General features: G+C 54.9%; 7 protein-coding genes across 7 annotated transcripts; 3 read left to right on the plus strand and 4 right to left on the minus strand.

The window, feature by feature from the left end:
- Positions 1 to 55: 55 nt before the first annotated feature.
- POSPLADRAFT_1142164 (hypothetical protein) lies at positions 56 to 2,260 on the plus strand (the record flags this gene model as incomplete). Its single annotated transcript, XM_024485392.1, has 7 exons — positions 56 to 154; positions 177 to 224; positions 700 to 783; positions 1,181 to 1,241; positions 1,365 to 1,417; positions 1,714 to 1,758; positions 1,823 to 2,260. Coding segments are annotated over 7 exons (828 nt in total), but the record flags the coding sequence as incomplete, so codon positions are not given.
- Positions 2,261 to 3,703: 1,443 nt separating this feature from the next.
- Positions 3,704 to 5,411, minus strand: POSPLADRAFT_1039642 (hypothetical protein). Its single transcript, XM_024477575.1, has 6 exons — positions 4,996 to 5,411; positions 4,934 to 4,943; positions 4,625 to 4,666; positions 4,358 to 4,571; positions 4,212 to 4,296; positions 3,704 to 4,145 (listed from the first exon to the last, which is right to left on the minus strand). Exons 1-6 carry the CDS (start codon positions 5,333 to 5,335, stop codon positions 3,820 to 3,822), a joined length of 1,017 nt encoding a protein of 338 aa, XP_024339302.1. The 5' UTR covers positions 5,336 to 5,411; the 3' UTR covers positions 3,704 to 3,819.
- A 272-nt stretch (positions 5,412 to 5,683) lies between these two features.
- On the minus strand, positions 5,684 to 6,868 carry POSPLADRAFT_1045995 (hypothetical protein; the record flags this gene model as incomplete). Its single annotated transcript, XM_024478918.1, has 1 exon — positions 5,684 to 6,868. The coding sequence occupies one exon, from the start codon at positions 6,866 to 6,868 to the stop codon at positions 5,684 to 5,686; it is 1,185 nt and encodes a 394-aa protein (XP_024339303.1).
- A 620-nt stretch (positions 6,869 to 7,488) lies between these two features.
- Positions 7,489 to 7,701, minus strand: POSPLADRAFT_1123413 (hypothetical protein; the record flags this gene model as incomplete). Its single annotated transcript, XM_024483536.1, has 1 exon — positions 7,489 to 7,701. A coding segment is annotated over one exon (213 nt), but the record flags the coding sequence as incomplete, so codon positions are not given.
- Positions 7,702 to 10,133: 2,432 nt separating this feature from the next.
- On the minus strand, positions 10,134 to 11,851 carry POSPLADRAFT_1141431 (hypothetical protein; the record flags this gene model as incomplete). The annotated part of the gene is made up of 7 exons (XM_024485301.1): positions 10,134 to 10,199; positions 10,259 to 10,410; positions 10,579 to 10,580; positions 10,774 to 11,005; positions 11,056 to 11,269; positions 11,700 to 11,752; positions 11,800 to 11,851. The coding sequence occupies 7 exons, from the start codon at positions 11,849 to 11,851 to the stop codon at positions 10,134 to 10,136; spliced, it is 771 nt and encodes a 256-aa protein (XP_024339305.1).
- Positions 11,852 to 13,151: 1,300 nt separating this feature from the next.
- On the plus strand, positions 13,152 to 16,707 carry POSPLADRAFT_1065808 (carbohydrate esterase family 15 protein; the record flags this gene model as incomplete). Its single annotated transcript, XM_024481997.1, has 8 exons — positions 13,152 to 13,822; positions 14,355 to 14,385; positions 14,723 to 14,727; positions 14,775 to 15,030; positions 15,447 to 15,665; positions 15,725 to 16,038; positions 16,060 to 16,525; positions 16,581 to 16,707. 7 exons carry the CDS (start codon positions 13,152 to 13,154, stop codon positions 16,505 to 16,507), a joined length of 1,944 nt encoding a protein of 647 aa, XP_024339306.1. The 3' UTR covers positions 16,508 to 16,525; positions 16,581 to 16,707.
- Positions 16,708 to 17,915: 1,208 nt separating this feature from the next.
- POSPLADRAFT_1045999 (glycoside hydrolase family 28 protein) lies at positions 17,916 to 19,830 on the plus strand (the record flags this gene model as incomplete). The annotated part of the gene is made up of 11 exons (XM_024478919.1): positions 17,916 to 18,103; positions 18,222 to 18,337; positions 18,392 to 18,503; positions 18,555 to 18,619; positions 18,665 to 18,728; positions 18,776 to 18,878; positions 18,930 to 18,960; positions 19,020 to 19,095; positions 19,161 to 19,353; positions 19,406 to 19,707; positions 19,767 to 19,830. The coding sequence occupies 11 exons, from the start codon at positions 17,916 to 17,918 to the stop codon at positions 19,828 to 19,830; spliced, it is 1,314 nt and encodes a 437-aa protein (XP_024339307.1).
- Positions 19,831 to 19,902: the final 72 nt, after the last annotated feature.

A 19,902-nucleotide genomic window follows, 5' to 3' on the forward strand; every position in this document is an offset into this window, starting at 1 on the left:
GGGCAAGGCTCAGGTAAGTCAAAAAGTTGTGGCCGGTGCAGAATGCGTGCGTCCAGGAAGCACAACCTCACGGGCAAGGCTCATGCAAGTTGAGAGTAGTGGCCAGTGCAGAATGTGTGCGTCCGGGACGCACACCCTCACGAGTAAGGCTCATGTAAGTCAACAATTGTGGCCAGTCCAGAATGTGTGCGTCCGGGAAGCACACCCCCATGAGCAAGGCTCAGGTAAGTCATGAGTTGCGGCCAGTGCAGAATGTGTGCGTCCGGGAAGCATGCCCTCACAAACGACACTTGTTAGAAAGCCGCCTCCGACTCTTTCCATCCATAGTCTGGCATTATGCGTCCGGGACGTACATGCGCGGCCCCTAGGCCTTTTCTTGCCCTCTTTCTTGCACCTCTTCCTGTGTCTTCCCTACACTCGCTCTTTGTACACTCTCCCTAGGGCTTTCCCTGCGGCCTTTCCTACGGCCTTTCCTACACCTTTCCTACAGCCTTTCTTATGATTTCTCCTACAGCCTTTCCTACACGTTTGCTACGGCCTTCCCTACGGCCTTCCCTATGGCCTTTCCTACGGCCTTCCCTAGGGTTTTCCCTAGTGGAATCCCCTACCTAGTCTTCCCTACCCAGTCCCATTAACCTAACCCTAAGTCCCATTAACCTAACCTCTGGGTCAACCAGATGGCGTATATGCATTGTCCAGATAACGCAGATGTTACGCCATAGCTGCAAGAAGAGCCTTGTGCTCGCGCAGGCAATCTTGCGACTCCGTGCACTGGCTATGTCAGTGAGTCGAAAAGGGTAGTTCTGACCTCAATATCTCATAGCGGAAGGACGATGCTTCCGTACGCTGTCCTTGAAAGGAGGGGCAGGACATCAGGAACGACGCAAGCCTATTTTCTGTGAGCCTCGTAGCATTAGCCTTCGGGGGAGCAATATTGAAGATGAGTGTTGCATCGAAGCCACTGCTGCAGACCTTCCGGCTGGAATTGAAGAAGTGCATGCGCTGCTCGGGGACGAGTTAAAAGAGCGAGAGAGAGGGGTGTCACTGCGTTGCAACAAGAGCTCCAGAGGTCCTGTGGCGGAACACGAGTGAGACTGGCATCGATGAAGACCATACAGAGAACCACGGCCAGGCGATGGGCCTTTAAATATGGCCGGCGCCCTGGTGCATTGCTTTCCAGAAGGCAGGCGGTCATGGTGAACGCGTTGCAAGACAGAGGAGAGACACGAGCGAGCGGGCAAGTAAGAGACGTGAAGCAAAATCAACAGAAAAGGCAAAAGCAGAATAGAGAAGACGGAAGGGGGCACTAATTGAATGGTGCCCGGCTGATCACTTGAAGGTGTGAGCCCGGTCATAATGAATAGCTAAGAGGGGGATGAACGATGAGCGCGATGAGCGTGAGGAGCGTGAGGAGGCTGTGAGTGAACTATACGAGGTGGTGGGCCTGTGAATCGCAAGTTAAGCGCAAAGTGCCTTATACATATTGAGCGAAGGAACGTACTACGCAGAAGCACGCTGTGCGCAATGGGTCGTTCCACGAGCAGATACGGGCTATATGCCCCCCGACGCAGGCATGCTCACGATCTAGCAGAGGAAATTAACCCTCTGGTTGTATACAGACTGCGGAGTGGAAACCTACGTCCGTCATTTAAAATGCTCCAAGTGTGCACGAAGCTTGTCGGGGGAGAACTCTTCATCCTCTGAGATGTCTAGGTCGAGATGACCGAAGGGGGCGGCGGGATCGCCTTCACATCAAAGGTTTGCTGAGCAGGGCATCAGTACCAAACAGACGAATAGATAAGGACCCTACATACCTCATTAGAGCGCTGAACGAGGGCGAAGAGGTCCTCATTCGAGAGGCAGTTCACGACGGTTAGAGGAAGCTGCACGAGATCTCTGTCCCAACGACATCCCTAAACTCGGGGCGCTTGAGGCCGAGCCCAACGTCTATGCTCTTGTCTGGGTCAGGCGCAAGCTTGACGGTCTGCGCAATGACATCTTCGTCAGTCTGGAGGAGGGGATTGCCATCTGGTGCGATAGTAAGATTCTCCGTCAGTCCAAATCGAGTGTCGGGTTTGTTGACGGGACTCTGGGGAAGTTGCTGTGTGGACCATGGGGTGTCAGTGTTAACGTTAAGGATGAGAGACAGCGGGCGGGGCACAACCCTCTCAGCCCGCCGCCCGACCTGACATCACGCATTCTCACACTCCAACGCATCCGTCACGTAGAACGCGCCCTCTCCTCGGCAATAAGACTGTGAATTCAACGAAAACAATAGACAGCAGAGCAGATAACAAAACATCAATGACAACGGCGGCACAATTATTGGCCGTTGAGTACACTATCGTCCGCGAGGCCCCGCGGGCTGTCCTACACACCAGTCATTGCTTAGTTTGTAGTCAGCAGAGAACATAATTCACGACTCACTACTCAGCAATCAACGACGCTCAGCCACACCATCCGGTCAGACATCCTCTTTTGGCTCATCAAGTTCCGGGACTCGGAGGGAAGCCTCAACCTAAGCAGAAAGGTGAGTCTCTGAGCAGACTTGACAATAGGATGCAAGGTATACAGCAGTAGAAACAGTGTTGTCCTCCCAGTTGTACTAATGTTAGTGTGCAAAATATATTAGACCAGCGACTGACACAAGACAACGATCATGCACTTACACAAGCATGCTCGCACTGCTTGTAAGGGTGGAACTGACGCCGTTTGCGAGATTCAACCCTGCACAGCCGTTGGTATCTGACCGTCGAAGAGATATCTTTAGGCATCTTGAGAGAGACGTTGTAAGGTTGAGTGATGCTTATAGAGATGACACCAACACTCTGGTGTTTTTATGCAACTCTGGTTCACACTGCATCAAGGCACCGAAACCAAGTCGCCGCGACACCGCTCGAGATCCAATTTCGCTACGCGCGCCGCATGTCGGTGGTCCTAGGTCGCGCAGCATCGATTATGCAAAGACCTGCGCTTAGACAGAGCCCAGTTGAGTGCCAAATTTCGTTCGCGCTTGTCTAAACGTCTACGTACGGCCCTACTAAGCGATGCATGCGCCATCAGAAGAAAGCTCTGACGCACCTTAAACGTGCCGTTTTTGAGAACCCGAGATGCGAGATACTACTTTGCGTGATACCGGCCATCTATGGCTGTCTGTACGCTTCCCCAGATTAGACTGTCTTGAGTTGCAGTCGACATCTTGATTCACTGTAGATAATCATGTCACCAAACGAAACAGCTAGGAAACAGCGTACACGGAGATATCGGGTGCAATGGAAGGCTCACGGTAGTATGCCTCGTTTTTGCGCTCTAGTTCGGTCCAACCTTCTCTCGCTTGCATCTGCACCTTGGCTCGTGTTCGACTGGCCATAACATCCGAGTTTACGTACCTGAAAGAGGGTTTCTTGCGTGACGATTCGCCGAAGTGTGGCCTTCGTACAAGATGCTCAGGGTCCCGAACGCGCCTTGTTGCACCTAGGCTGGCGAGAGGGAATGTGACGCTAAAGCGTAGTGCACGGGCGTGCCCCCATCAAGCCGCAGCTATTGCTCATGATCATCGGGTAGTGACAAAAGGACAGTGACGGCGGCAGCCTCGTTGTGTCCCATCGAGCGCTATCCTCATAGCTGGCAGACACGCGTAGGGGTCAGAAGATACCATGTAGTAATGTGACGTACAGATAAACAATAGTATCACAGGCGCCGTAGAGGATGCAGCAATATCATTGTGTCAATGCACGGCTCGACATGGCGCGGCTGAGGATCGCGATGTCGAGCACATAGGATGCGCTTGGGCAACAATACAGCCACATGCAGCATACATTACACACCATACATTGTACGCGCATTCTCTCGTGCCTCGCACAAGACCTGTGTGATTGTCCATTCATCCCCACTATCACCAGCTGCCTCGCGTGCAACAACTGCGACAAATGCGGCTGTCCAAGGGATCATGGCTGTGTGGGAGAGTGGCAGGCGGCCCTTGACTTCTTTAAGGGCAGGCGTCGCATATATATTGGAGGGTACCATAAACGGTGCATCCGTCTCGAGGACGATGCGTAATGGTGAGCGCTGGCTCGGTGTGGGATGTTGCACAAGCCAGCGAATGACAGCAGAGGTGTTGAGGTTTGTAGAGTACGTGATGACACCTATGGCACGAGGACAACGGGCTTAGCTCTGTGGTACGCGACAAGAAGGCAAGATAGATGATATACCGGTGACACCAATGAACAGGTTAGGGAAATGATCTAACATCCGCGCAGCCCATTCTGGCGAGTCTGTGTAACAATGTATATGGATCTGCAGCCACTCCCATCAGCATTGCGCAGTGCGAACGAAGGGACGTAAGCGGTTCCCTGACCCTGTGATCTTTAGGAACATGCTCTTTGAGAATATGTTCCGCGTCCTCCTCCGCCTCGCGTGTATGGATCGTCAGCGGCTTTCCGAGACGTACGGCATGCTGCAGCTGGCGCACGAAGACGGCCCGCTGAATATCGCGTGGTGAATTGTCATAGTGGTAGTCCAATCCAATCTCGCCCCAACCGACACAGCGCGGATGCGCCATGGCCTCCAATCTACATTCAGACGTTAGGATGAAACCAAAGGTCGAAACCCAAAGAAGACCCACATATCTGTCTCCACGTCGTCGTTGTAAAGCGACGCCTCGTGTCTACATAATTAGCAATGCGTCAGTGAGCTGAGTACATCGTGTGCTGTAGGGCAGAATCCTGCCAGCTACCACCCGCAGTAAGTGGGTGATTCGGTCCAGTGTTTAAGCTGGCCGCGAGGACGGGCCATCAAGTCCAGCACCTACGAGGCCATGCTGAAGGCAATTGAGAGACATCCGTAGGTCAATTCTTGATGCATGATCATACCTTGCAGCCCGAAATGGCGAGATTCTGCCCACAGTACTACATTCTGGTTGAACATAACTTACGGGTGGACGCCTACCAAGCCAATCTTACAGAGAATACAGATACATAAAATGCAACGACTTACCCATAACAAACCAATACTCTATGCCGCCCCATTTCTCTCGCCTGTCCTCCTCCGTGAGAGCAGAGTTCGCAATGGACCGCCATACACTCTGCACGGGAGCCTCGCACCAGACGTCGACGATGGCCTCTACGTTATGGCCAGCATATAGCCCGCGCACGAATTCATGAACTGTATTGTATTTTCCTTGTGCGTATTTTGACTTGTACGCGTTGAACGTCGAGACCAAGTGTGTGTGAGTATCTATGATCCGCGGCTTGTCGTGGATCTCTTCGAGTTCGGGATGTGAGGACAAGGACAGACACGATTCAGTAGGGACAAATGACTTTTTGTTCTTGCCCATGTTACGTCTATTAGTAAGACTTGGGGTCGTTCTCGAGCAAAATTGTCGCCTCGAAAGGTGGAAATAGCGGATACAGTTCATCGGCACTTCAAGCGCCCATCGAGCCTCATAACATATGTTGGCTCATACACTTGCGCTGAAATTGATAATGTCCATATTGAAGTATTGCACATCAAAATGATGTTCGTATAAACATGAAATTGCGTAAATCTACGTGATGAGAGGGCAGCGCGACAGCGAATGCGACAGCAATGTGGTAACGAGAATGATACGAGACCCATGAATATGAAGCAGAATGATGGCATTAGTCCGTGATGCAAGTGTGCAAGCGAAGCAATAAATGAATAGTCAAGGGGGCGCTAAGTTAACAATTGCAAGTAGAGATCTCAGCTCAAGGATACACTCGCTGCAACGAGCGTGCACCTCTCGTGCATTCTCAAGTAGCGGTTTTATGTTCTCTGGGGTCATGGCCAGCCGGGTCTCTGGCAGAACACCGGCTGACATATCCGGGCTATGATCTAGGAGGGTTTGAGGTGGCGCCGACCGCACAGAGCCGGACTGATCGCCCTTCTGGCTTCGAGACGGCGGACGCTTAGGGCTCCGGCTTGGCCGCTCTCTCCCGCGGGATGGTGGACGCGAGTGGTGACCGGTAGAAGCCTCAGCGAGGTGGCGCAAGCGTGTACCGGGAGAAGACAACACAGACTGCAGTCGGGAGGAGGATCTCTCTGCGCTGATGATGGACGACTGAGAGGCGGAGGGCGATCGCCGTGGGGTCTCGGGGACCGGTTCGCGTTGGTGTTGCATAAGGTACGGCGAACGACCCTTCTTGCCACGGACCGTAGCCGTGCCCTCCGAGGGGCCGAGCACGCGCTGCAGATCCGTCACGGAGTCAATCCTATCCCAGTCCTCTTCCTCTGCGAAACCAGGTGAACGCCCCGCTCCGGAAGCACTGCTGGAGGGACTGGGACCTGGCATCTTCAGATCCTCTGCCGACTGTTCAGTCGCGGTTGACGATGGTTGCTTGCTTTTCTGCCCGATCCTGAAAATAGATGCCAGGGACGGACGGCGCGGTGACGAGCGATGCGAGAACGAGGCGGAGGTGACATAAGGCGAGTTGGGATGCCGGTCCCGCTCGCGCGTAGAAGCCATGGAATCCGGCCCCGTACTCGTCTTTGCGCGCCGACGTTGAACCAGCGACTGCGGGCGGAACTCCCTCGGGCCTTTATTGAGCGACGAATCAGTGCTTGTCGAAACTGAAATGGACGATGATGGAACGATAGTTAGCGGCGGAGCGCCTTCAGAGTAGCTCTTCTTCAGTGACTTGAGCATGTCCCTGATACCGCGAAGACGACTACTTCGTCGTTTCTGCTGCTTTACGTTGCCAGCCGACTTGCCAGAACCACCAGCTTGCGTGTCCTCTTCGCTAGGCAGCGTTACCGTACTCCCTGTCGGATCACCCCACCGCCAGCTGCGATTGACAGCCGTACCATTCCAATCTTCCTCTAGGATGGGCAGATGATGTTCGAGGGTCATGGTCGCCGCCGGGTCTGGATTGTTCAGCATCTCGCGCAGAAGGAGAAGCTGTCGGGAGCTCAAGTCATGCCTGCCAGTAGACGCCCGCCACTGAGACGCGTTGGGCGGACTCGCAGGGGGCGGCGAGCCAGCTGTCTCGCTCAGCGGAGTGATGACCGGCTTCGACTCATCACCAGCCAGCGTTATCGCACGCTCTCGACTCTTGCGTCCGTCGATGGGAGTTGCGGAACCATGGGGAGCCACTGGTTGGTCTGTAGGAGGAGACGATGTGGGTGCCGAGGCGGGCGGCACCGCAGGTGTACCACTGCCTAGATCGATGAGCAGCTCGGCACACTCCCAAGACAGCTGATATCGAGACTCAATAGAGCGGAACGCAAGTACATAATCCTGAGGGCTCTGTGGGGATTGTGGTGACACAGGATTCGTATTTGAGCGCGACCGAGACGTCGGCCTTGGCAATTGAAACAAAGTTGGGGTAATTGCTCGCAAAGGAACTTGTGCTAACGAATTACTGAGGGTCGATTGCAGCTCACCAACAAGGACGTAGTATGCAGCCTGGAGTTGCTTTAATTCTGCACCAAGCAGTCGTTATTAGCCAACAGCAATGTAAATCAGAATTCGGACTCACGCTCAACACTCATGGCGAACTCCCGTACCATGCCCAGATCCCTTCTCAGCCCGACCTGTGCCTGACTGATTCTGGCCGGAATCTTCAAGTCGCCCAATGAATTCCTCCTAGGAACCAGCCCGCTCCCTGCCACGTCTCGCTCCTTCGGTGGCTGCGTAGCCCGTCCTAGCGACGCGGCCTGCTGTGGCGATGTGGACTGCCGCGGCACCGTGGGCGAAGGAAGTGGTGACGCTGGTGGCGAGCCCGACGGAGATGGCGTCTTGCGCACGACGATGGGCGTAGGGGATCGCGACGATGACAGCGCAGGGTGTGAGCGCGAGGACTCCAACATAGGATGTAGTCTGAAAAGCGAACGCAGCTCGCCACCCGCAGATACGCGATGACGATCGCCGCCTGCGCGACGTGGCGGGGACGGTGGCTCTAGCTCAATTGGAGGCAGCAGTCCGTCCTGCGAACTGCGTACGATGCGTGACGGTGGCCGAGGAGTTGTCTGGTCCTGCAATGCCTCAAGGTCTGCTGCCGCTGGGGCCGGGAGCATATCCTCTTCCGGTGGTGCGGAGCTCTTCATCCGCTTGTGCTTCGCGCTCCCTCCTAGGCTAATCCTGCGCATGCCGCCCATGAAGCTCCGGCTGCCCTCCTTGTCCTTGTCCTTGTCCTTCCCTTTCCCACTCATCATCGTAGGGTCAGGCTGATGCTGTGGGTAACACCCTTCCCTCACCGTGGCGCTTCTCGATGTACGGACCACATCGTCCGTGCTCGCAGACGCTGAACGTGGCTTCGAGTTTGACCTGCTGCCCGCAGTGCCCGGCCGCCGCACTAGGTCGTGACCGTACGATGCGTGTCTCGGCACGGGCGCACGCCGACTCGCCAAGCTAGATCCTGAGCTAGACGTTGACAACGATTGCTGGATCTGCATTGATGTCGGCCGCTTCGGCGTGCTCGGGAACGCCTGCGCTGGTCCCGCCACCAGATGTCTATCCACCGATCCGTCCCCATCGCCGCTCATACGTGGCCGCGCCAAGCCCTTCCGCGACGGCGAATCTGGCCCCCGTTCAATGCCGGCCAGAGCTAGAAGCCGGTCTACGCTCGTCTCATGCCGGAGAACACCTTCATTAGCGGGCGGCGGCCCCGGTCCACCGCCGCCGCCACCGCGAAAAAACCAGCCGCCTTTCTGTGCTGGCGGGGATCCCACGACGGACTGCGGACGCGATATACGCTCCTCCTGCCCGCGTTCGTGCAGAATGACCTCTGAAGGGCCCGTGCTCGCGCGCTTCTTGCGTGATGCGCCCCATTTCTTGCCTACGGACCCGATGCGCGAAAGGAGAGGCGTCTTGCCTGACGACGCACCAGCAGCCGCGGCGGAAGTCGACGGTCCAGGGTCAGGTAACTCGTCGGGTAGTGCACTGGTCTTCCTCTCCGGAGTAGACGGTGGCGGAGGCTCTTGCTCATCCATCTCGTACATGTCCGGTATCATCGCAGGTGGGCGAGACTTCTTGCGCAGGCGTCGGCGTTCGCGATGGATTGGCGGGCTTGGCGGCAAGAGGGCGAGAGCAGAGCTGCCAGCAGACATCATAGGTCCCAAAGCAAGATGGCCGGTGGATGAGAATGAGTGCGCCGCGACCGAGTCACGGCCGTTGCTGGACACGGGCATCGAGAACACGGACGCGGTGGGAGAGCGCGGAAAGGGAGAAGGGAGCGGGGGCACGGGCGGCGGCATGCCTTGCGGGATGGTGATGGGCATGCCGCGCGAGCGCGACGTCACTGTCCGGTCCTCCTCCTTGTCAGCAAACCCAAACTCGTCGTCCTCGTCTGAAGAGCCCCAGGACGGCTTCTTGCGGGGTGTCTTGCGCCGAGGCGAGCGGCGCTGCGTGCCGTCCTCAAAGTCGTCGTCCCAGTTGTCCGAGTCTTCGTCGACATGCTGCTGATGAGAGCGACGCCGTGCAGGGGAGTTGGTGCTATCACGAAAGTCATCGTCCCAATTCTCCGGCCGCTCAACTGCACGTTTTGAGGGCGTAGACGGGCCAGGCTCTGTCCACCGACGAAGGGTGTTCTTCCTATCCTTCGACAGCGGTGTTGCAGCTTCTGTAGCACCCGGAAGCGAGTCAGAGTTCGAGGGTCGGTTGTTGAACTCGAAATCCTCGTCCCAACTCTCAGTTGGATCTAAGGGGATGGGTTAAGAGCATAGACACGCATGGAGTAGGCACATACCTGGACCTTCAGCGGTCGCAACGGCCATGTAATGCTGCCTGAGAGCGGTTTTCGTGAGTGCTCCTCGTCGTCGTAGTCAAAGTCGTGTCCGTCGTCGTCGTCGTTGTCGTTGTCGAAGCCCGACATTGGTTTCGTTCGAAACAGGCACTCGTATAGACAGGCGCCAGGGCACTGGTTAGGGTTAGGTCTATTGGGATCCATCGGGCATGGTTTTCTGTGAGGACCATCGAGTCTTTGCATATTCATGGTCAGGCTATAATTAAGAGGAATCTTCGTGTTTACTCATCATTCACGACAGCAGTTAGGTAACACAAGCACCATGATTCGGAAACCAAATACACACAGCGAAAAACACTCATACTAATACGTGCGATAGAGATACGATACTTGGACGACAGGATGGATGCGTAGAGCGCGACAAGCAACAGCTTACTCATCTCCGATTTTGGGTGCCAGATAGTAGCGGATGTGCCCCTGATTAAAGTCATACGACACCTGCAGCGCGCAGACGACTGATCAGTTCGTAGTGCCTCTCAGAAACGGACCGCACGTACCAGAAGCGGAACGTCGTTGCTCAGCATGAGCTGCACGACATTCGATAGCGTACTGCTCTTCGCGAAATTGACCAGGTACTTCAAGCTGAATGTCAGGTTAACGTGCTGGTTCATCTCGATCGTCACGCCCTCCGGTGGGGCATCATCGTCCGCTGCCTTCTTGGCTTTCTTTGCCGGCTTGCCGTTCTGCGCAACGACGTGAGCAGACCACCCGCAGACACACACACGCTCTCACCTTCGCCGGCGCCTTTTTGCGCTTCTTGCTCGAGCCCTCCTCTTCGTCGTCCTCGTCCTCGTCATCCCCGCCCTTAGGCTTGAACTCCTCGCGATCCTCGTCCTCGTCCTCATTCATCTCCACATCCTCTCCGTCCTCCTTCTTCACCTTCTCCTTCTTCACTCGCTTCTTCTTCCCACCCTCCTCGTCCTCGTCCTCAGACTCGCGCGCCTCCTCCTCCTCCTCTTCATCATCGTCTTCCTTCTTCGATGACGAGCCCTTTCGCGCTGACGCCTCGGACTGTCGCAGCAGGATGTTTCCGTTGGCCGCCTCGCCGTCCGAGATGAAGCGCACGCCCTCCTTCGACACTTCAATGCGGACCGACTCGCCCAGCTGTGATAGGTCTCGCACAATGCGTGTGAACTCGGCCGAGGGCATGGATACGCGTGCGTCGTAGTCCGTGTCTGGGATGTTCAGTGTGTCCGCGTCGATGTCCATGAGCTTCATTTCGTACTCGGCAATACGATCAGAGTCTGGCTACGCGTCAGTCACAGGCTGAAAGCAATACAATGGGAACACGAACTTCGCGCCTCGTATGTCAAGCTCAGAATATCGGCATCATCCGCTGCTTTAATAATGCACACATCGTCATCCTTCGCGCACTTGAGGACCTTCGTGAAAGAGCCCAAGTTTACGCCGAGAGGCAGCGGTCGGTCGCATCGGTATTTCTTAAAGCCTGATGCAGACAGCTTGACGGACACGAGCGCGACGTGTGAATTGTCCATCGCCTGTAGGTTCTGCACGCATCCCATCAGTATGACTGGAATCGAAGTACGAGACCGTGTTAGTATCTACATAGAGTACAGAGCGCCTCTAATATGATACTCTCACACACCGACACGTTGCTGACGCGACGCGTTTCGGTGCGATTGTCCTTCATAACTTTGCGCGCGTCACTGGAGCCACGAGTGGTCTGAGAAAGATAGGTGGCCCACTCGTGCCACTCTAGGATGTTGGCCGTGTACCATGACTGCCCGGAGACCGCGGCATTCAGGGTCAAGCTCCAACTGCCATAGGTCAAAACCAGGCCTGCCAACCTGTGGATGCTGGAGCCTGGCTGGATACCGCCCTCGTCGTGACTATTGACTGCAGGTGAAGCGGGGCCGTGATCCGGGGGAAAGCATCCAGAGACGTGTAGAGAAGGCACAAGGAACACGTAGAACTCACAATGCCCTCCTCATTGCACTCGAAGTTGGCGTCCGTAACGAGCTCCTTGATGGCTGCGGCGCACAATGAGAACGCGTCGCGTCGCGTGGAGAGCACTTACAGTCGAGCAGACGCTTGAGGATGGCGGCTTCTGCGAGGCGTGCTTCGAGCATAGCGGATAGACGAAGTGGTGCGGGTCAGTGCGAGGAGCCAGAGGGCGTGAACGCGTCTGGAGTGGAAGAACACGAACGCGTCGAGCGAGTAAATAGCAGACGCGCCTGTCACAAGCATGTCACAGATACGCCATCACGTGCTCCTTCAACGCCGACAGTAGGCGTATAATGCGGGCTACTTTCCTCTGCGCAAGCATGCTGGACATCGTCCGAGTCGAGCCAATTTACAGGGTCACCAGGCCTCAGGAGTATCTCTCCTGCTTCGCGTTTACTCAGGAGCGTGACATTGCCGTCGCAGCTACCTCTACACCGATCGCCTTGCCGTCCGCCCAGCCCTCACAAGAATAAGACAGGATAAATGGTGCACGCTTCAATACATTCTTTACCTTAAACATTGGAGACAGGAAGAGAATATGAAGAAAAGAAGAGAACACAGAAAGAAGGCAAGACTAGCGCATCTCCCGCGACTCATGGCGCGTGTATCGTCGCTGCGTATATATGGCTCCTCTGCAGCCTTGGGCACAATTCAACACTACGACAGCCAAAGCAAAGACAGGTAAACTACTTTCAAAGCTGGCGGATATGGGCCCCAGTTAATCACAAAATGTAATCCGGTCTGAATTGTGAGCACAGCACGACCCTCAGCTGTGGCTGACGTTGTCGCTCATCTTCGTGCTGGCCACATCCATCACTCGCACTGTGTGTCTACTAATTTCGTCACTCCTTTATTCTCTTTCAACTAGCTTTTATTGTTATTCTGCAGCCGTCTCGTTTTGCCCTCTGCTTGCTGGTCTCGTAGCTTTCAAATTCCCCCGTGATGGCATCCCTATCCCTAGACACCGACACACACCCCATGCCGCTCCTAACAAGAGGGAACACGCCTTTGACACGCCGACCAGTGCAGATATCTAGTGAAAAGAAGACGCCGCGGCTCATGGATTTGCAAGAAGCGGAAGAAACACAGAATCGCCAAACCTTAGAAGAATGGAGAACGGAACTAGTCAGCTCCTTCAAAGCATTTGGCAGCACTGCGAGATCTAACACCATTTTACCATATGTATCATATTTGAACAGGAACAATGGCATACGCTCCTGAAGACCTTCGAATCAGTTAAATGTGAATTTTCCGATCTCGACGGATTTTCTTGGTCGACCCCAGAAGCGCAACGCAGGCTCCTTTACTGGGCAAGCTCCTTCTTGCTTTCCCCTGCTTTAAATCCTCACCGCCGTTCAGCAGCTCAAGTCCCAAGTGCTGACTATGCGCTGTGAAGTCGACTGCCTGTCCTCTGCTCCGCGCTCAATGCCCGCCACGCCTCTACAGAGCCCCGAAGCAAGTAGCACTGGTGGTACGATTCGGGCGCCAAGCGGTCCGCGTTTCCCGCCCTCGCGTATCGAGTGCATGCCGCCGCTCGCCCTGCCCTCGAACCTCCAAGAGCACGTCGACGCGGTGTTAGACGGCGATCTTCCGGGGTCGCCTAGCGCAGTCAAGAAGCCACCTCGCAGCTGTCCGCGGAGCGCGCGCCGCATGCCGCCACACCGCGTCTTCAGCTTCCCGCTCCGGGCAGGCCCGCCGCCAGAGATACGCACGAAGACCATACGTCTGTCGGACACGAGCGCAGAGCCGACCCCGCGTCTTCCAAGCCTTGCATTCTCGTCGCCCACAGCGATGCTGCGGGTCTCGAGCCTCCCTGCGAATGTCCCTGCAGGTCTGGCAGAGATCGCCAGCACGCAGATGCCATCCGATGGCTCACCTCCAACGCCCTCCACCCCGCGCGTCGGAACGGCTCGCCCTGATCCCGAGCGAGGGTGCCCGGTCATGGAGCGGACCAAGACGGTCTACGGTCTACCGGCACGCCAGGCTCGAAAAGTGGTGGCAGTGCCTATGTCCCGTACGCCGTCGTTACTCGGTGTGGTCCATCAGCAGATAGACGCAGACAACGAGCCCGAGCCGCCTAAGATGGAGCGCACGAGGTCCGTTTGCGGTTCTTCGAGGAAGGTCTCGAGCGGTGCTGCCATTCCACTGTCGCTGATCCCCAGTATGAGGCGCACTCTGAGTCGGGGCCCGGAATGCCCGCTCATAGCATGCACACTGACTGCCAGCAGTAAGCTGATGACGAGGGCGCCATCCATTGGCGCAGACTATCTCACCCGACGGGCAAAGCGTGGGGGAGTATCACCACGTCTTGGATGGCAATGATAGCTAGTTAAGACATTTATGTGGCGCTGGACGCACATTGTAAACATCTCGTAACGTTGTATGATTAGTGTTGTTTCTATGCTATCCTCAACCAGCATTAGGTTTCATTATGAACGCGGGCCCGACTATAGACACCCGTAAAGAGATCCGGATCCAAGTCTCCCGAGTCGAGGCTGGCTGAGTCACTCTCCGAGCCACTGTCTGACAAACGACCTGGAGTTTGTAGTCTTCTACGCGCATAGCTAAGAGTACATGGCCCCTCCATGTGCTTCCACGTCCTAGGTGATATACTATGACGTCTTCAAGTTTGGAGGGCAACGGCCACCTCGGTAATCATGTCAGTCTGCACAAATACCGATAGCCATTAGCAACTTACACTACTCTGCTAATATGCCAAGCTGGGATCATAGAGAAACCAACGAGATTATACTCGAGATCAAACAGGAACCAAGCAAAGGAACCAAAAAGTTGAATGCGAAGCCTGCATATAATCATGTGACTTACTTCCGTAAAACTTCCGATGCGCAATCGCGCACGGACATCCTGGTAAGTAGCCTCCCGCCTCGTCACTTGCACTAGCTCATACAGTATTTGTCACTGCATGTGTATCCCGTCGCAGCATCTGTTGGATAATCCTCGTGGATATCGAAGACCGTGCCAACTCTACATGCCAGGATCTGTACAGTTTGTATTTACCAACTTGCTAATGGTTGCATCGCTATACAGGACTGATGCGTGCAGCCGGCCAAAGCGGCGTCCAGGAGCCGAGGCTCATGGCCAGTCTATACTGTCTCTGAAACTTCTCCGCTGCAATAATCTACACGATCTGCTGCTGGCTATGGCTGGACTGGGGCTTACCATTTGCTCACTGTCCGGGGATTATGCGGGTACCAATTACCATGCGACTCTTGAACGCGCCTTCATTAAGAGAGACGGCAGAACCGCGGAAATCGCAGCTTCCGGTAGCCTTGTGATCATCCCCGTGAGTCGGTTCAGAGCGGCCTGCCTACCCTGATCGGTGGCAAATGACATCTCCTTCGCCCCTGGGCAGCATCACGCTGTATATAAGAACAAAGTGAAGTAGCTGTATAGTCGTCTAAGACAGTATCGAAATCCGCACGCAATGGCTTCTCGGTTTGCCACGCTCATCCTGCTCACACTTCCTATTCTTGCGCTCCCATCATCGCAGCTGGCATCGCGAGCATGTCAGACATTTCTTCCCTCCATTTCCCCTGCGTGGCTAAAGTCATCTCGTTCACAGTGTGTGCGACGCCGTCCGTCGTCCCCGGGTACAGTAACAATCGCCTCCCGGACCCATTCCTGTTTGAGGACGGCACCCCCGTACTCACGCTCGAAGACTGGGCTTGCCGCCGCAGCCAGATCGCTGCTATAGTGCAGGGCTACGAGGCTGGATACCTGCCCCCCAGGCCGCCGTTCGTCTCATCGACGTTTTCAGTGGTTAATGGGACGGGTAACTTCACTGTCCAGGTCGTCCTGGACCCCAACCACACGATCTCGTTCGCTCAGCCGATCATGTACCCGTCAGGCGCTGCGCCTGGAGCTGGATGGCCGTTGATTATTGCATACGATGCTCTCAGCATCCCTGTGCCGGACGGTGTGAGTCTACATGCTCTACGAGGCCTCCTTGATCGCACAGCTACTGAAAACCGACTAAGATCGCCGTAATGGTCTACACTAACGACAACATAGCGCAGCAAAACGGCCCTAGTAGTCGTGGCATTGGCTTGTTCTATGATCTCTACGGCGCGAACGCGACCGCTTCCGCGATGACGGCCTGGGTCTGGGGCGTCAGCCGCATTATCGACGCGCTTGAAATCACGCCAGAGGCCAATATAAACACGGCGAAGATAGCCGTCACCGGCTGCTCGCGCGACGGCAAGGGTTCACTCATGGCAGGCGCGTTCGAGCCACGTATCGCGCTGACGATCCCGCAAGAATCCGGCTCCGGCGGCGACACTTTCTGGCGGCTGTCCAAATAACAGCAGGATAGTGGCGACATAGTGCAGCAGGCAACTGAGATTGTGACGGAGAACGTCTGGTTCTCCGTCAATTTTGACAACTACGTATACAACATCAGCGAGCTGCCGTACGACCACCATGAACTCGCGGCCATGGTCGCCCCGCGCCCCATGATCTCGTACGAGAACACAGAGTTGGAGTGGCTGAGCCCACTGAGTGGCTTCGGTTGTATGACTGCCGCGCATACGGTATATGAGGCTCTCGGCATCGCAGAGCACCATGGCTTCGTCCAGGTCGGGAACCACAGCCACTGCTATTTCCCCGATACACTGAACGCGTCGCTGTTCGCCTTCTTCGAGAAGTTCTTGCTAGACGAGGAGGACGTCAGCACGGACTACTTCTATACTAATTACATGTTCAACGGCACAGTGTGGGATCCTAGCCACTGGATCAACTGGACTATTCCTCAACTTCACTGATCAGGCTGCCTCTGGCCAGTAAGTTGAGAGCACCTCGATGGAGAAGGCCGCTGATATCATAACAAATTGACAGTCCCAGCGGATGGGCGTTGTTGCCGCTCACGCGACGGGCTGTGTTGATCAGGGCGAACGTTATGCGACACTGTCATAACAATATGCGTTAATGCACAAAGCACGCAGCCGCGCAGTATTCAGTGATTATCCCAGTAGCGCGCGCATATCTATCAGCAGCTACAAATTTCGCAGGAGCGCGCATAGCACATGAGTGCCGCATATGGGCGTTGTCGTGGCTGTCTGCCTAAGTACGCAGCAGCAGGAAACATAAAGTAAGCCTTTTTGTTCGTATCAAACCTCTCGATCAACAACCGAGGCACAACGAGATCCCCAGCACGAGCACGCCGAATTATGGGTTCAAGAATCGACTCGTATATTTCTCGAGCGTCACGTTGCCTTACTTCCTCTTCTTGTTGATCGGAGTACTCAACTATCAGAGTATGCAATGGGTGGTGCCATCATTCAGAAGAATTGGTTTATACATACGTAACTAATCCGTAGCTGTGAAAAGGTGCCATACTTGCCGTGTGCGCTAAGGTAGTATCAGATGTTCTGACCCAACGTAAAGCCACAGATACGCTTCGCTGGCGTATCTAGCATTTGCACTAGCCGTTGTTTCTAACTTCCTGAGTCGTTCTCTGGCTCGCTTCGTTCCGTATCTCGAGCTTCCTCGAAATACCCTATGCACGACATCACCCACAGCTCAGGTAACTGGTAGCAGTGCGTGTCCGGGTGCACACTATTGAGAGCATACCATGGACAAATACCATCTTCCAGCGTCGCTTCTTCTGTGCCCCAGCTTAGCGCCCATTTGCGGTACGGTCATCTCCTGCCAAAATGTTGCCATTGACACCGAAGTGGTCCCTTAACGGACATTATTGTCGCACCTGGGCATAGGACACATGGGTGTGATGGTACGTGACCGGCTTTCTTCCTTACGCACTCACGCTCACGGTTCACCTGTTCCGCGGGCCGGCAGGTGCGGTCACCAAGTTACCTTTCAGAAGGCGTAGTGCTTTTGAAATTCCCTTCCTGTTGGATCACACAACTCGGTACCGTGTCGTCAGGTCTACAGCAAACGGACCGGAGACAAGCTCATTGGACCGGACTAGCTGGAAACCGGAAGAGAAGCTGCGCAACCATGTGTGTTCCTGGTCCGCTGAGACTATTGAGCGACCATCGTCCTCTGAATAACCAACCCTTCTCGGGCCGTGAATCACACTGTAACACGAGGATGTTCGAGCTCTGCTTCGGGTTTCTCTCGCTGGCGGTAACCGGTCTCATCTCTGCATGTATATAACAACAGGGGCACCATGGCAGAGTACTTTGATGGTCAGCGTGACTCGTGTAAGCCATGTTGCGAATTGCTTTTTGCATACTCCTCGCGCCTTTTGCATCGGCACAGTTGTCTGGCTCCGTGGGTCCCACGACGCCGCTCTCTGACAAGTCTACACTGTGCAACATCCTCGACTATGGAGGCAACATCGGTTCGAGCGACATCGGTCCGGCAATCCAGAAAGCGTTCGACGTGGGCACCCTTGTGTCTGTTCTCATCTATGATGCTTATTTCTCTTCGCAACATGTAGGACTGCGTGCTGACGAATTCGAGCCCTTCCACTCTTTATGTCCCAGCTGGTATGCTATTTCATGGACTAGGCAGCCGCGTCCCTAATTTGATCCGCATCCTTGCAGGTGACTACGACATGCAAACATGGGTCACGCTCACAGGCGGATCATCTTGGGCGTTCAGGCTTGATGGCTTGATCACTCGTACCGGTAGGCTTCTCTGTTGAATATGAACTTCAATGCTGACATGTACTACTTCTACAGCGACGACAGGAGGGAACATGATAGCAGTAGAAAATGCCTACGACTTTGAATTTTATTCCAAGAACTCCGCAGGCGGTATCCAAGGTGCTGGGTACCAGTGTCGGAACGACGGGTAAGCGTCTCCGTGCGTTTGCCATATGGTCGTCGCTCACTACGACTTTAGGCCCCGCTTGATCCGTATGGTGACTTCGGAGCGGTGGTCGCTCCATGACCTCATACTGGTCGACTGTGAGAACTTGGTCTACGGTGCGGTCTAATGCTGACCGGCTCTAGCTCCTGAATTCCACCTCGTCATCCAGCAGGGCTCCGGCGGGGAAGTCTACAACCTTGCTATTAGGTCTGTCCTCAACACCTGGGCTACTATAGAACTCATATGACTTCTAGAGGTGCCGATATCGGTGGCTCAGATGGCGTCGACGTCTGGGGCGAGAACTACTGGATTCACGATGTTGAGGTGACTAACCGCGACGAGTGCGTGACTGTCAAGGTGTGTTCTGCGCGTGCATGTTAGGAAAGATCAAATGGTGACTGCGTGTAGTCGCCGGCATCCAACATACTTGTCGAGCGCAGTACGAATATCATACTACTTCTGGTATTTTCATACTCAAAGTTTCTCTGTTTTTTTAAGTTTGGTGCAACCAATCCGGTGGAAGTGCCATGGGCAGTCTGGGTGCCAACACCTCCATTGCGAACATCTTGTACCAGTGAGTATCTCTTGTATTCTGCAAGTACATATTCCCTCTGTGTTTACATTTCCGTGGGGCGTGAGGAACGTCTACACTGTCGGTGGTAATCAAGCATACATGATCAAGAGCAACGGCGGGTCCGGAACCGTCAAGGACGTCGTCTTCCAGGACTTCATCTCGCGGGATACAGCGTATGGCCTCAATGTCAACCAATATTGGGCGTCCGAATCAACGCAGCCTGGAGACGGCATTCAACTGTACAACATCACGTTCAAGGTTTGCGTCGTACACACCTCTCAAGATTGAGTAACCTCAATCTAGATTATAGAACTGGGACGGCAATGTCGCAGACGGTGTACAACGCTCTCCCATCCAGATTCTCTGTGCAGATGGCGCCCCGTGCTATGACATCAACCTTGACGACGTCTATATGTGGTCATTGACTGACGAAGCCACCTGGAAGTGTGAGTCGGCTTATGGGACCGGAGCCTGCCTCAAGTCCGGCTCAAGCCACAAAAGCTACGCTGTGGAAACGACTACCTACACGCAGCCAAGTGGTTACACTACGCCCACGACGATGAGCGGCGACTTGACTGCCGGTTTTGGGAGCACAACGCTTATTCCTACGCCGTGAGTCTGACTACATCCTCCACATCTGCATACAGGTGCACTGAACGGCGTTGGTATAGGACCATCCCAACCATGTTCTATCCTGGTCTGCCGCAAATATCCCCACTCATGAAGAACAAGTAAGACTCTCCACCATAGGATTCCGATCTGGCTCCCTAGTCATCATGATGTACTTGGTCAGTTTGTTCCCGGCGA

Source organism: Postia placenta (genome assembly GCF_002117355.1).
Source record: "Postia placenta MAD-698-R-SB12 unplaced genomic scaffold POSPLAscaffold_6, whole genome shotgun sequence".
Taxonomy (NCBI): domain Eukaryota; kingdom Fungi; phylum Basidiomycota; class Agaricomycetes; order Polyporales; family Adustoporiaceae; genus Rhodonia; species Rhodonia placenta.